The sequence below is a fragment of the Salmo trutta genome, chromosome 28 (genome assembly GCF_901001165.1).
Source record: "Salmo trutta chromosome 28, fSalTru1.1, whole genome shotgun sequence".
Taxonomy (NCBI): domain Eukaryota; kingdom Metazoa; phylum Chordata; class Actinopteri; order Salmoniformes; family Salmonidae; genus Salmo; species Salmo trutta.
The window spans coordinates 20,222,857-20,238,230 of record NC_042984.1 but is presented as its reverse complement, the minus strand read 5'-3'; the positions used below and the strand labels follow the sequence as shown (position 1 = coordinate 20,238,230).

The window sequence follows — 15,374 nt, the reverse complement described above, 5'->3', positions numbered from 1 at the left end:
GAATACAACAACAGCAGCAGTAACAGAAGTACAACATCTGAAGTTACAATACCAATGTTCACTTAATAGAATAAAATAAGAATTCATGCAAAGGTAGAGAGCACACATCTATTTACAGTGAGCAAGGAATTTCAAACTGTACAATCTGAACTATTGTATTAGACAGAGGAACAGCTGTAGACCCCTAGCCCTTTGAGGCCTAGACCCAGTATGGATGATGTCTCACCGATGAGGACTGACTATCTTGTGGCCGGTCCAGTTTAATGCGGATCTCTGACCCTTTACCCACATCAAGTTGACCAGGACCTGGATAATAAAACACATGACCTGAACAGTTATGATCCTGGACCAGGTTGTACTGGAAGAACTGTACAGTATACGGCCTTCTCTGACTCAATACGCCTATAAATCAGACATATCTACATCATCAAACTGCCAAATGTTGTATTTATTTTGGTATGACCTTTATTTAACCAACCTCCTTTTACAATAACCTGGCAAGCAACAGTAATTGACTTCTAGACTCATATGTACCTTATGACCTCTTTTGTGTACGTATACATTCTCCCCCTAGCTCCCTAGCCTCCTAGCCTCCTAGCCCCCCAGGCCCCTCTTCTCACCTGGAGAGCTGCCTCGGCTGGTGGTGCTTGTGCTGCTCATACTGTCCTCTAGCCATGTGCTGTAGGTTAACGAGTCCTGCTTGTGTGGCGTCCCCGCTGATGACAGGCTCTCCTGGGGAACACACACGGGCAAAAGGTTAGAAGCATGGGCAAAACACGCACGCACACACACAACGCAAGCATGCACCTACACACACACACACACACACACGCAAGCACTCACACAAGCACAGACACACTCACCATGCCAGTGTCATAGTCCTCCGTGGCCTCTGTCTCGTTCTCCTCCACCACACTGGCGAAGCTGCTGTCATTGGAGGAGGAGCGGGAAAGGTCGTGACCCTCAGGGATAGACTGAGCCCTGTTGTTACAAAGAGCAAAACTACATCCTGAGTCAGTCAGCCATCCACAATGTGACAGGACCATGCCTGCATTAATAGTTCACCAATAGAACCAGACACTGTCACACATACACTGTCTGGAGTAGAAGACGTACATATTGTAGGATACTTGGGGGGGGGGGTACCTAAATCACATTGTCCTAGTGATGTTGAACTTGATAGTGCACTACTCATGTTGATATGATCCAATTTGTAAGTTGCTCTGGATAAGAGCGTCTGCTAAATGACTTAAATGTTAAATGTAAATATGATGCTTACATTTTAATGTGAATGATCATATTGGCCTATACAGTGCATTCGGAAAGTATTCAGACCCCTTGACTTTTTCCCCCCAGAAATTCCACAGCGCTCTGGTGTAGGTTTTCATCAAGGATCTCATGGTCTGTACATTGCTCCGTTCATTATCAACATTATCAACATACAGCTGGCTGGTTATACGCTGTATCGGCAGGATAGAACAGCGGCGTTTGGTAAGACAAGGGGCGGCGGACTATGTATTTTTGTAAATAACAGCTGGTGCACGATATCTAAGGAAGTCTCGAGGTTTTGCTCGCCTGAGGTAGAGTATCTCATGATAAGCTGTAGACAACATTATCTACCTAGAGAGTTTTCATCTGTATTTTTCGTAGCTGTCTATATACCACCACAGACTGAGGCTGGCACTAAGACCGCACTCAATGAGCTGTATTCTGCTATAAATAAACAGGAAAATGCTCACCCAGAGGCGGCGCTCCTAGTGGCCGGGGACTTTAATGCAGAGAAACTTAAATCGGTCTTACCATCAGCATGTTAAATGTGCAAACAGAGGGAAGAAACTCTGGACCACCTTTACTCCACACAGAGAGACACATACAAAGCCCTCCCTCACCCTCCATTTGGCAAATCTGACCATAATTCTATCCTCATGATTCCTGCTTACAAGCAAAAATTAAAGCAGGAAGTACCAGTGACTCGATCAGTAAAAAAGTGGTCAGATGAAGCAGATGCTAAGCTACAGGACTGTTTTGCTAGCACTGGAATATGTTCCGGGATTCCTCCGATGGCATTGAGGAGTACACCACATCAATCATTGGCTTCATCAATAAGTGTATCGATGATGTCATCCCCACAGTGACCGTACGTACATACCCCAACCAGAAGCCATGGATTACAGACAACATCCGCACTGAGCTAAAGGCTAAAGCTTCTGATTTCAAAGAGCGGGACTCTAACCCAGAAGCTTATAAGAAATCCCCCTATGCCCTCAGATGAACCATCAAACAGGCAAAGCATCAATACAGGACTAAGATCGAATCATACTACACTGGCTCTGACGCTCGTTGGATGTGGCAGGGCTTGCAGACCATTACAGACTACAAAGGGAAGCACAGCTGAGAGCTGCCCAGTGACACGAGCCTACCAGACGAGCTAAACTACTTCTATGCTCGCTTCGAGGCAAATAACACTAAAACATGCTTGAGAGCACCAGCTGTTCTGGAAGAATGTGTGTTCACGCTCTCCGCAGCCGATGTGAGTAAGACCTTTAGACAGGTCCTCATTCACAAGGATGCACCTGAGCTCAATTTTGAGTCTCAAAGCAAAGGGTCTGAATACTTATTTAAATAAGGTATTTCTGTTTTTATTTTGAATACATTTTTCAAAAATGTCTAAAAACCTGTTTTCGCTTTGTCATTGTGTGTTGATTGTATTGTGTTTAGATTGATGAGGATTTTATTTTTTCCATTTTAGAATAAGTCTGTAACGTAACAAAATGTAGGTCTGAATACTTTCCGAATGCACTGTATATCTGTGTTAAAATGTAATATACTCACATGTTCTTCGTAATGAGCACTTCTGGTGAGCTTTGATTGGAGGAGTTCTCAGACTTGGGGTCCTGAGAGGCATGGTCACTGTCAGGGGTCTTCTGTGTGCCAGGTAAACACTCCCTACCGCTGTGGACGCTGCTGAGTGGGGAGTGGACAGGGCGAGAGATGGATACAGGGACAGGGCGAGAGATGGATACAGGAACAGGGCGAGAGATGGATACAGGGACAGGGTGAGAGATGGATACAGGGACAGGGCGAGAGATGGATACAGGGACAGGGTGAGAGATGGATACAGGGACAGGGCGATAGATACAGGGACAGGGCGATAGATGGATACACGGAGATAGATGGATACAGGGACAGGGCGATAGATGGATACAGGGACAGGGCGATAGATACAGGGACAAAGACAGGGCGATAGATACAGGGACAGGGCGATAGATACAGGGACAGGGCGATAGATACAGGGACAGGGCGATAGATACAGGGACAAAGACAGGGTGATAGATACAGGGACAGGGCGATAGATACAGGGATAGGGCGATAGATACAGGGATAGGGCGATAGATACAGGGACAGGGCGATAGATACAGGGACAGGGCGATAGATACAGGGACAGGGCGATAGATACAGGGACAGGGCGATAGATACAGGGACAGGGAAAGGATCAGGACATCAGACAGAAATACAGGATATTATAACGAACATATAATGGGTATCATAAGTATTAACCCCCCTTGGAGTTTTTCACATTTTGTTGCGTGACAAAGTGGGATTGAAATACATTTAATTTAGATCTACACAAGATACTCCATAATGTCAAAGGGAAAATAAATTATACATATTTTAACAAATTAATAAAAATGTAATCACTAAAATGTAGATCAGGAGTAAAATTTGGCTCAACATAAGTTACATGGACTGAAATGTGTGAAATAATAGGGCTAAACATGATTTTTTTTGATGACTACCCCTTCCTCTGTCCCCCATACATACAATATCTGTAAGGTCCCTCAATCAAGTACTGCATTTCAAGCACAGACTCAACTACAAAGACCATGGAGCTTTTCAAAAGCCTCAAAGAAGGGCAGTGATTGGTAGATGGATAACAATAACAAATCAGACATTGAATATCTCTTTTAGCATGGTCAAGTTAATAATTATGCTGTGGATGAAGTATTAAACCACCCAGATACAACAAAGATACAATTGTCCTTCTGAACTGAGCTGCAGGACAGGAAGGAAACTGCTCAGGGATGTCACCATGAGGCCATTGGTGATTTTAAAACAGTTCAATGGCTGTGACAGGAGAAAACAGGATGGATTAACAACATTGCAGATAAAAGAATAATAAATATATAGAATAAAAAGGCACAAAAGTAATACTGCAAAAAAACATGACAAAGGAATACTTTTTTTGGCCTAAATGTTTGGGGCAAATCCAACACAACACATCTCTGAGTAACTGCCTCCTTATTTTCAAGCATGGTGGTGGCTGCATCATGGTATGGGTATGCTTGTCATCAGCAACGACTGCAGAGTTTTTCAGAATAAAAAAAAACAGTATGGAGCTAAGCACAGGCAAAATCCTAGAGCAAAACGTCCTTCAGTCTGATTTACACCACTGGGTAGAGGAATGTACCTTTAATCAGGACCTACTGCACGAGGCTAAATCTACACTGGAGTTGCTTACCAAGAAGACAGTGAATGTTCCTGTGGCCTAGTTATAGTTGACTTAAATCTGCTTGAAAATCTATGGCAATACATGAAAATTGCTGTCTAGCCATGATCCCCAACACCTGACAGAGCTTGAAGAATATTTGAAAGAATAATGGGCAAATATTGCACAATCCAGGTGTGCAAAGCTCTTAGAGACGTTTTTCTAACATGTATTGACTCAGGGAGGTAAATACTTATCTAATCAAGGTATATTAGTGTTTTATTTTTCATAAATTAAAAACATTATGTAAAAACATTATGATAGCGTTTTTCATCCACTTTGACATTATAGACCATTCCAAAAAAAATCACAATTAAATTAATTTAAATCCCACATCTTAACGCAACAAAATGTGAAACAAAATGTGAATACTTATGATACCCACTGTATCAAGATCATATACAAACATCTATCAACATCAATATTCATGTCTATGAACATTGACCCGTCCCTGTTATGTGACTAGGTCACACTTACATTTTCTGGTGGACTTCCTGGATATTCTCAATACCGATGGCACTGCTGCGTCTGGAGCTAAAGGGACCAGACTTTTTCCTGGTTGGACTCTTCCCAGGGATGATCAAAGACTGACAGGACAAGAAGAAAACAACCAGTGAGCATCCATGACATCATCTCTTTCACAATAACAGCCTATCAATAGCCAAGAACATGGTATCTGTCTTTAATGCTGTGGTGATTGCATTGTTATGCGCTGTTCATTCTTTTCTAGTACGTTAGGTGTTATTACACAGTATGTCATCACTTGTATTTTCCAAATGTCATGACTTTCCAGGTATTGTATCATTATTCACTATAAATCGTGAGACAATTTAACCATCTCTGCGGAAAGTACAAGATGTTCTATCTTGCATAAAAATTACTCATTATTATCAGGCTACGTACAGAGTAACCATTCTTATGCCTTGGAGTTGTGGCTAACAGAGATAAGAAAACATTAGAATATGCACTTAGAGGCTTAGCAACAAGCCCCAGTGCCACTCAGATTGGCTAGCGAGAGCAGCGCTGTAGATGAAAGATGAGTTGTAGCGCTCCAGGGCTTACCACTAAATTGTGCTTTCTGACTGAACACTGTTCACTCAATCTCCCTTTGTAAGCTCTCAAAATAAGGACTTGAAAAATAGCTTGTATCTAATGTGGGCTTCAAAGAGCTTGAGAAGAACCTATGTTCTCCAAACCATTAATATTCATAGTTTTAAACAATTAGCAAAACAAGATTTGCATGTTGAGAGATATGCTTGTGGAGACTACAGAGGGTGAACACACAATAATATATAATAACAAAACAAGGAAATATGCAACAACAAAAAAACAGTTAAGTGACGGCTAAGGCCATTAAACGGACCACTTGTCTCTATGCACTTATACAAAACATTATTTGTGCTAGCGTTGTACCTACAGTATATCTGATGTCATATGGATCAAAGGCTAGTGTACAGTGTGTTATGTCGTTCAAACAGTTGAGAGAGGCAAGTCATTTCACAAGCCTCAGTAATACCATAGCTTTAAAATAGGTGTATCATACTGTATAGATGCAATCTCCTGCTAAGAAATGCACATATTTAATAATACGAGTCGTCCTTTTGCATTTCTGGAGTGGTTGCCCTGGAATCCTAAAGTTGTGGTTCACTGATCAGCCACAGGAAAAGTGTTTGTCAGGATGCAGTGTAGTCTTGCTGAGAAATAAGACACAGAGAAGAAGAAGTAGTAAGGAGGAAGTAGTTAGAATTAGATATGAACCTCTTCTACTGTTCCTATCCCTATGGCACTGCCTCGACGTCCATGTTTACTGGGACTTTTCCCTGGGACAAGCAATGACTGAGTCATACAGAGAGAGAAAGAAGAGAGAGAGAGAGAGAAAGAAAGAGAGAGTGAGCGAGAGAGAGAGAGAGCGAGAGAAAGAAAGAGGGAGAGAGAGAAAAAAACACCATGAGATTGATTACATGCAGCAAGTTACTGTTTGTTAATAAAACAAAATACATTAAAGCATGTGTTATATCTGGAGGCTACAAATAAAAGCACAGTTTTAAAATAAAGACAGAGAGTGAGACTTTGGGCACCACGGGTGTGACACAGGCAGTGAAATGTGGAGAGACACTTTAGCAGAGAGAGAAAATGGCCCACAGAGTTGGGCCTGTAATGAAGAGGATGATGGAGTCATGGAGAAGAAAGAGGAAGAGCCTCTTTCGGCCATCTCTGTAGCTCAGTTGGAAGAGCATGGTGTTTGCAACACCAGGGTTGTGGGGTTCGATTCCCACGGGGGGCCAGCACAGAAGAAAAAAAAATGTATGAAATGTATGCATTCACTACTGTAAGTCGCTCTGGATAAGAGCGTCTGCTAAATGACTAAAATGTAAAATGTAAGAGTAGAAAACAAGTACACATACATATGTTACAGTGTTGGAGAGCACAGCAGACATGATCATGAACAAGAAGAAAGCCTCCACTAGAGTCACATACAGGTTGGTTACAAGTATTGTTCAAAGCACTTGTTATTTGTTTCATGCTTCATCAATATGTTTTCTTTGAGTCTTTTCTATGTATGTGGCATCTTAGACAAAGGGGATGACTTAATAGAGAAAGATCTTGTGACTTCCCAAATTAGGTTCCTCTCAGATTTGATATAAATGTATATCATAAGTTTCATCAAAAATCTTAGTGGTATAATACATCCCAAACATTCAGGAAACATTCAAACAGTCATGAGCCACACTTTTATCACTTAGAAGGGCAACTCTTCTGCCACTGGGGTGTCAGACATATCATTCCATCTGTCTGACAAATGCCTGAAGAATTCTCGCCATGTACGCACTACGCACTCCCCTTGAACTCTTATAACTAGCAAGTTTGTTCTTGATATAAACATCACAAAGCAAACATAAAGCATGAGCAGGAGCTGGCATGTACACAGTGCAGGGACCCATTCTGATGCAATGCATATGCATGGAATATTTATAATGAAAACAATATTCAATTGCATTTAATGTTAAAAACACCTTTGATCCAAAGAGATGACAGCTCATCCACTATTAATATAAAGGCAAGGGTAATGACAGTCTAGTAATTCTGGCTGTGTGAGTGTCCAAGTCTAATCATGTGCAAGACTATTGTACTAAAGCTCAGACACACCGGTAGGATTGTCAAATGTTTGCCTGCCGACAGTACTTAGCACCTCTGAACAGAGTGTTGGCAGTCAATCTCTTTTACACAGCCAAACCAGAAGGTGGCAGTAGCATTTTTTGGCAATGCATATCCGCGTGTGTTACTTATGGTCTAGATTCCAAGCTATCTGCGCTAATGTTTCTATTTTTATAGAAAGCCCTTGTTGATGCTAGCCAGACGGCCACAGCTAGATAACTACCTAGCAAGATGACGAAGAAACAATTCAATTCACTCTCCATAATCCCATAGCCAAATGTTTAGCTAGCTAACTAACTTTAGCATGTTTGCTAGCTAGCGCAATATAGCTCATGGAAACTAGCTAATCGACTGTGACTGAAATATAATGTTAATTCTAGCTACTGTGGTTAGCGAGCTTGGAGAAAATATTTAGTGTTGTGTGTATTATGTCTGTGTACTTAGCTAACTACCATCCCATAACCTACATTGCTATGAAGTATGACTGGCTCATCCGTGGATGTACAGAGAAAAGGACGTATTTTTTTATTTTTGTTTGTTGGCTCCCACACGTTGGAGTTCGTGCTCTCTGATTGGCTCAAAGTTTTTATTTTTTATTTATTTCACCTTTATTTAACCAGGTAGGCAAGTTGAGAACAAGTTCTCATTTACAATTGCGACCTGGCCAAGATAAAGCAAAGCAGTTCGACAACATACAACAACACAGAGTTACACATGGAGTAAACAACATACAGTCAATAATACAGTAGAAAAAAAATAAGACTATATACAATGTGAGCAAATGATGTGAGATAAGGGAGGTAAAAGCAAAAAAATGCCATGGTGGCAAAGTAAATAAAGTATAGCAAGAAAAACACTGGAATGGTAGATTTGTAGTTTGAAGAAAGTTCAAAGTTCAAATATAAATAATATGGTGCAAAGGAGCAAAATAAATAAAATAAATAAATACAGCAGGGGAAGAGGTAGTAGTTTGGCCTAAATTATAGATGGGCTATGTACAGGTGCAGTGATCTGTGAGCTGCTCTGACAGCTGGTGCTTAAAGCTAGTGAGGGAGATAAGTGTTTCCAATTTCAGAGATTTTTGTAGTTCGTTCCAGTCGTTGGCAGCAGAGAACTGGAAGGAGAGACGACCAAAGGAGGAGTTGGCTTTAGGGGTGACCAGAGAGATATACCTGCTGGAGCGCGTGCTACAGGTGGGTGCTGCTATGGTGACCAGTGAGCGGAGATAAGGGGGGACTTTACCTAGCAGGGTCTTGTAGATGACCTGGAGCCAATGTGTTTGGCGACGATTATGAAGTGAAGGCCAGCCAACGAGAGCATACAGATCGCAGTGGTGGGTAGTATATGGGGCTTTGGTGACAAAACGGATGGCACTGTGATAGACTGCATCCAGCTTGTTGAGTAGGGTATTGGAGGCTATTTTGTAAATGACATCGCCGAAGTCGAGGATTGGTAGGATGGTCAGTTTTACGAGGGTATGTTTGGCAGCATGAGTGAAGGATGCTTTGTTGCGAAATAGGAAGCCAATTCTAGATTTCACTTTGGATTGGAGATGATTGATGTGAGTCTGGAAGGAGAGTTTACAGTCTAACCAGACACCTAGGTATTTGTAGTTGTCCACAAATTCTAAGTTAGAACCGTCCAGAGAAGTTATGCTGGATGGGCGGGCAGGTGCAGGCAGCGATCGGTTGAAGAGCATGCATTTAGTTTTACTTGTGTTTAGGAGCAGTTGGAGGCCACGGAAGGAGAGTTGAATGGCATTGAAGCTCGTCTGGTGGGTTGTTAACACAGTGTCCAAAGAAGGGCCAGAAGTATACAGAATGGTGTCGTCTGCGTAGAGGTGGATCAGAGATTCACCAGCAGCAAGAGCGACATCATTTATGTATACAGAGAAAAGAGTTGGCCCAAGAATTGAACCCTGTGGTACCCCCATAGAGACTGCCAGAGGTCCAGACAGTAGGCCCTCCGATTTGACACACTGAACTCTGTCAGAGAAGTAGTTGGTGAACCAGGCGACGCAATCGTTTGAGAAACCAAGGCTACTATGTCTGCCGATGAGGATGTGGTGATTAACAGAGTCAAAAGCTTTGGCCAGGTCAATGAATACGGCAGCACAGTATTGTTTCTTATCGATGGCGGTTACGATGTCGTTTAGGACCTTGAGCGTGGCTGAGGTGCACCCATGACCAGCTCTGAAACCAGATTGCATAGCGGAGAGGGTGCGGTGGGATTCGAAATAGTCGGTAATCTGTTTGTTGACTTGGCTTTCGAAGACCTTAGAAAGGCAGGGTAGGATGGATATAGGTCTGTAGCAATTTGGGTCAAGAGTGTCACCTCCTTTGAAGAGGGGGATGACAGCAGCTGCTTTCCAATCTATGGGAATCTCAGACGACACAAAAGAGAGGTTGAACAGGCTAGTAATAGGGGTTGCAATAATTTCGGCAGATAATTTTAGAAAGGAAGGGTCCAGATTGTCAAGCCCAGCTGATTTGTAGGGGTCCAGATTTTGCAGCTCTTTCAGAACATCAGCTGAATGGATTTGGGAGAAGGAGAAATGGGGGAGGTTTGGGCGAGTAGCTGTGGGGGGTGCAGTGCTGTTGAATGCAGTAGGGGTAGTTAGGTGGAAAGCATGGCCAGCCGTAGAAAAATGCTTATTGAAATTCTCAATTATAGTGGGCTTATCGGTGGTGACAGAGTTTCCTATCCTCAGTGCAGTGGGCAGTTGGGAGGAGGTGTTCTTATTCTCCATGGACTTTACAATGTCCCAGAACTTTTTAGAGTTGGAGTTGCACGAAGCAAATTTTTGTTTGAAAAAGCTAGCCTTGGCGTTTCTAACTGCCTGTGTGTATTGGTTTCTAACTTCCCTAAAAAGTTGCATATCGCGGGGGCAGTTCGATGCTAATGCAGAACGCCACTGGATATTTTTGTGTTGGTTAAGGGCAGTCAGGTCTTGGGAGAAACAAGGGCTATATCTGTTCCTGGTTCTAAATTTCTTGAAAGGGGCATGCTTATTTAAGATGGAGAGGAAGGCATTTTTAAAATATAACCAGGCATCCTCTACTGACGGGATGAGGTCAATATCCTTCCAGGATACCAAGGCCAGGTCGATTAGAAAGGCTTGCTCGTTGAAATGTTTCAGGGAGCGTTTGACAGTGATGAGTGGAGGTCGTTTGACCGCTGACCCATTACGGGTGCAGGCAATGAGGCAGTGATCGCTGAGATCTTGGTTGAAAACAGCAGAGGTGTAATTAGAGGGCACATTGGTTAGGATGATATCTATGAGGGTGCCAGAGTTTGCGGCTTTGGGGTTGTACCTGGTGGGTTCATTAATAATTTGTGTGAGATTGAGGGCATCAAGCTTGGATTGTAGAATGGCTGGGGTGTTAAGCATGTCCCAGTTTAGGTCGCCTAGTAGCACGAGCTCTGAAGATAGATGGGGGGCAATCAGTTCACATATGGTGTCCAGAGCACAGCTAGGGGCCGAGGGGGGTCTATAGCAGGCGGCAACGGTGAGAGACTTGTTTTTGGAGAGATGGATTTTTAGAAGTAGAAGTTCAAATTGTTTGGGTACAGACCTGGATAGCAGGACAGAACTCTGCAGGCTATCTCTGCAGTAGATTGCAACACCGCCCCCTTTGGTCGTTCTATCTTGTCTGAAAACGTTGTAGTTAGGGATGATGATTTCACAGTTTTTGGTGGACTTCCTAAGCCAAGATTCAGACACAGCTAGGACATCCGGGTTGGCAGAGTGTGCTAAAGCAGTGAATAAAACAAACTTAGGGAGGAGGCTTCTAATGTTAACATGCATGAAACCAAGGCTATTACGGTTACAGAAGTCATCAAAAGAGAGCGCCTGGGGAGTAGGAGTGGAGCCAGGCACTGCAGGGCCTGGATTCACCTCTACATCCCCAGAGGAGCAGAGAAGAATAAGTATGAGGGTACGGCTAAAAGCTATAAGAATTGGTCGTCTGTGACGTCCAGAATAGAGAGAAAAAGGAGCAGGTTTCTGGGGGCGATAAAATAGCTTCAAGGTATAATGTACAGACAAAGGTATGGTGGGATGTGAGTACAGAGGAGGTAAACCTAGGCATTTAGTGATTATGAGAGAGATATTGTCTCTAGAAACATCATTGAAACCAGAAGATGTCATAGCATGTGTGGGTGGAGGAACTGAGAGGTTGGATAAGGTATAATGAGCAGGGCTAGAGGCTCTACAGTGAAATAAGCCAATAAACACTAACCAGAACAGCAATGGACAAGGCATATTGACATTAAGGAGAGGCATGCTTAGCCGAGTGATCAGAGGGTCCCGTGAGATTCAGACAGCTAGCCGGGCCATAGGTAGCAAGCTGGTGGAAGATGGGAGGGAGGTCTGTTTTTAGCCACCTCGTGCGTTTCCGTCTGTGGGTTAGTGGGGTTCCGTGTGGAAGGGGGGACCTGTCCAAGTTGGCAAAATAGTTAGTTATAGTGGCCCAAGAAAAGTGTCCGATAGACCTATTCAGATCGCAGCCGAAAAGACAGCTAACGATTAGCCGGCCGCAGATGGGCGATCAGGTTACGTCGCGACGGAGGGGCCAGTTGGATAACTCCCTCGGGCAGATAACGTCGGTGGTCCAGTCGTGAAGACCCGATGGGGCTCCGCATCGGCAGTAAAACGGGTCAGGATAGGTGAGTTGTAGCCCAGGAGACACTTCAGCTGGCTAGCTCAGGAACAGCCCACGAGTGGCTGACGGAACTCCTCAGCTGGCTAGCTGGCTAGCTCCGCAATAATGTGTGTTAATTCCGTGACCGACGTTGCCAATAGTCACTCAGGTAGCAGCTAGTTAGCTGCAAGATCCAGGTGTAAATGTCCAGAGCCTGCGGTAGAAATCGGGGAAAGGAGAGAGAATAGGTCCGATATGCTCTGGTCTGAGTCGCGCTGTACAAAAACTGCCGATAGCTTTTCGAGCTAATGGACAGCTGAGGACGGCTAACCGTGGCTAGCTGAACTTCAACGTTAGCCAGTGAAAATGGCTAACCTCTAGCTAGCTTCTGTTGTGGAATTCAGATGAGGTAAATAATACTTTTTTTTTTTTTAAATTGGTGAGGCGGGTTGCAGGAGAGTGCTTTGAGGTTGAGTATTTGAATAAAAAAATGTAAAAAGATAAGTGAAGAAAAAAATATGTAAATATATATATACACGAGACACGACAGGACGTCTGAACTGCTACGCCATCTTGGAAGTGAAGTTGTTGGCCACTGATTCTACATTGCGATTCTACAAGTAGAAGCGGTAGGTTCGTCACTACCATGTCGGCACGCAGTAGGTACCGCTTTTGTTTTAGCAAGAGAAGGAACGGCCTTCCACTGTGATAAGTACCTATCAGCAGTGAGATTCTCTGTGTGTTTCATGCTTTAGAAGTTAGTGAGTTGAGTTAGTCAGGCATGTGAGGGGGCTGGGCTCTATCAAGGGTTTCTCAGGGAAGGGAGAGGGAGCATCGCTCTCCTCACTCTGGAAGGGTGAAACAGAGAAGGAAATAACGTCAGCTAATGTATGTCACAAACACATGGTAGCATGCTGCAGACAGAACACAACGCCACATAAAGCTTGACATTGAGAAGCTGGTGAGCCATTTGACAGAGCAGCAGAGCACAGAGACAAGGATGTTCCCCAGACAGACTAATGGAGACTGATCAAGCAGTTGATGCCAGTGTCCTGTATTATGGATAAGGACATTCTTGGAAACCCCCAGACAGACAACAGCCTGTACAACCAAGGGGAACAACAGAGAAATAGTCCCGTGTAAAGAAGTGTCACTATAAGATGGAAATGATCCTCTGTTTTAGTTTCATAATTCAAATGAATTACAGATTGTTTTATGAGGGTGTTTCGTTTATAACTGACATATTCAGGAACAAGTGATCATATGTAAAAACACATTAGTCAGTGCATACTAAGCTTATTGCCCCAAGCCTTTTCCCAGCCGTGCCGGGTTACCTTAAAGGTCTCAAAGAAGCCCCCTCCTCCTCCGGACCCGTTCTCCATCTTGTCCTCGTCTCTTCCCAGACCCATCATGGCCTGGCTGTTGATGTGCAAGTCCTCATACAATGTCTCCAGTAAGGCTGACCGTGTACGCTCCTGATAACACAAACAGGTGACAGTTAATATGTAATGATAGGCTGGCAACACTGTCTACCAAGGATGCGTCCCTTAGCTGGGTCCTGAAAACAATGACAGAGATCCTTTGAATAACTCACCTTCAGTTTGGCAAATTTCTCAGCTTTATAGCAGGCATACTCAGCATTGATGAGCTTCGTGAAGAGGAACTCCTGGAATTCTGGACCCTGGGATAAAAGAGAACTGGACTGAGTGACACAAATGAAGGAGGAAAGAGTAAACACTAGCTGACTGGTGTTTTAAGGAGTTGGGATTGTAGTTGTGCCAACTTACTTTTCTAAAGACGGCCGGGTCTGGCAGGGGTGGTCCAAAGAAAGGTACGTCATTTCTCGCCGTCACTGACACCTAACAGATGACAATCAAACTGGCCATGAATGATCAATGGTCACAGTACTGTATGTTTAGTATGATGTTGGTTGGCTAGTTTAGTGAAGATCAAGGAGTGCTTTAGCACCTTGTACAGTACATCATCAGTGCAGGCGTTCTCCACCTGCACCACTACGTAGGAATGGAGGAAGTTGGAGGCAATCATATCTGGTACGAAGGGAGTGCTCTCCTCCTGGAACACTATGGCCACAATGTCATTCCCTATGTGCCTCTTCCTCTGCAACTGCAACACAGGACAGCACGGAAAACAAAGCTGTATTGAACATTCATGTCACACGGAAATTCTTTCAAGAACAGTAAAGAATTTGTCTGTCATGTATTGCTTGAGTAGGAGTAATAAGAGTTTTTTTTATTAACTTTCAAACTACTGAATGTTGCAAATGCCTTTCTCTACCACTCTGGGGAGCCCCTTGTCTCTCCCCCTCTTTCTCCCTGTTTGTCTTGGCAGATTTCTGTCTGTCCACAGATGAGCCAGGGTAAACCAACACCAGCTGGAGGGTTGCTGCTCCACCATATCAACCTGGACAACAGCTCTGATTGACATAACAATCAGCTGCTCCCACTGCAGCTGTGGGCTCTGATTCCACATTGTGTGTTCGTCCTGATAACTTATGGTGTGTGTTCGTCTAGATAGGCTTAAGACATTCTTCTGATAAGGTGTCTGTCTGTGTTTGTGTTGGGACAGTTTCCCTGATGAGTGAAGACTGAGGAAGTTTACACTGTAAGACATTATACAGTAGTGCTTCACTGAAGACTGCACTGAAAGAGAAAGATACTGTTTCTAAAGAAAACATACCATATACATAAGCTTTATGGATGTTTCCAGAACGTTCCCAATCATAACAGATCATATGGATACCAATACTCATGTCATACCAATACACAACTTTCTACTCATTTAAAACATGATCCATAACAGAATAAACAGTGTGATGATGACAGTCTGCATCAGTGGGAGATCAGAGGGGTTTGTAATAGTACCTGTTGTGTGTCCCCCTCAGTGTAAGGCAGCTTGGTGGACACATGAAACATGACCTCCTTGTTGCGGTAGTTGTGGTAGACGGACTCAGATCCTGTCTGCCCGTGGGTCACATCCAACCCACCACGAAACCTAGACAGATAGATAGA

General features: G+C 43.5%; 1 protein-coding gene across 9 annotated transcripts in view; it reads right to left on the bottom strand.

Moving 5' to 3' along the window:
• The window catches only part of LOC115165759 (rap1 GTPase-activating protein 1), a 96,256-nt gene that overhangs the window by 2,315 nt on the left and 78,567 nt on the right, over positions 1 to 15,374 (bottom strand). For 6 of the 9 annotated variants that reach the window (XM_029719102.1, XM_029719107.1, XM_029719106.1 and 3 more), the window contains 11 exons: positions 15,228 to 15,357; positions 14,314 to 14,469; positions 14,133 to 14,204; positions 13,940 to 14,026; positions 13,680 to 13,820; positions 6,305 to 6,382; positions 5,024 to 5,133; positions 2,833 to 2,964; positions 864 to 1,002; positions 621 to 732; positions 227 to 306 (listed from right to left, as the gene is read on the bottom strand). In XM_029719102.1, coding sequence (XP_029574962.1) covers positions 227 to 306; positions 621 to 732; positions 864 to 1,002; positions 2,833 to 2,964; positions 5,024 to 5,133; positions 6,305 to 6,382; positions 13,680 to 13,820; positions 13,940 to 14,026; positions 14,133 to 14,204; positions 14,314 to 14,469; positions 15,228 to 15,357 — 1,237 coding nt within the window. The remainder of the gene's footprint in view (positions 1 to 226; positions 307 to 620; positions 733 to 863; positions 1,003 to 2,832; positions 2,965 to 5,023; positions 5,134 to 6,304; positions 6,383 to 13,679; positions 13,821 to 13,939; positions 14,027 to 14,132; positions 14,205 to 14,313; positions 14,470 to 15,227; positions 15,358 to 15,374) is intronic. The other 3 variants (XM_029719105.1, XM_029719104.1, XM_029719109.1) reach the window with 3 other exon arrangements.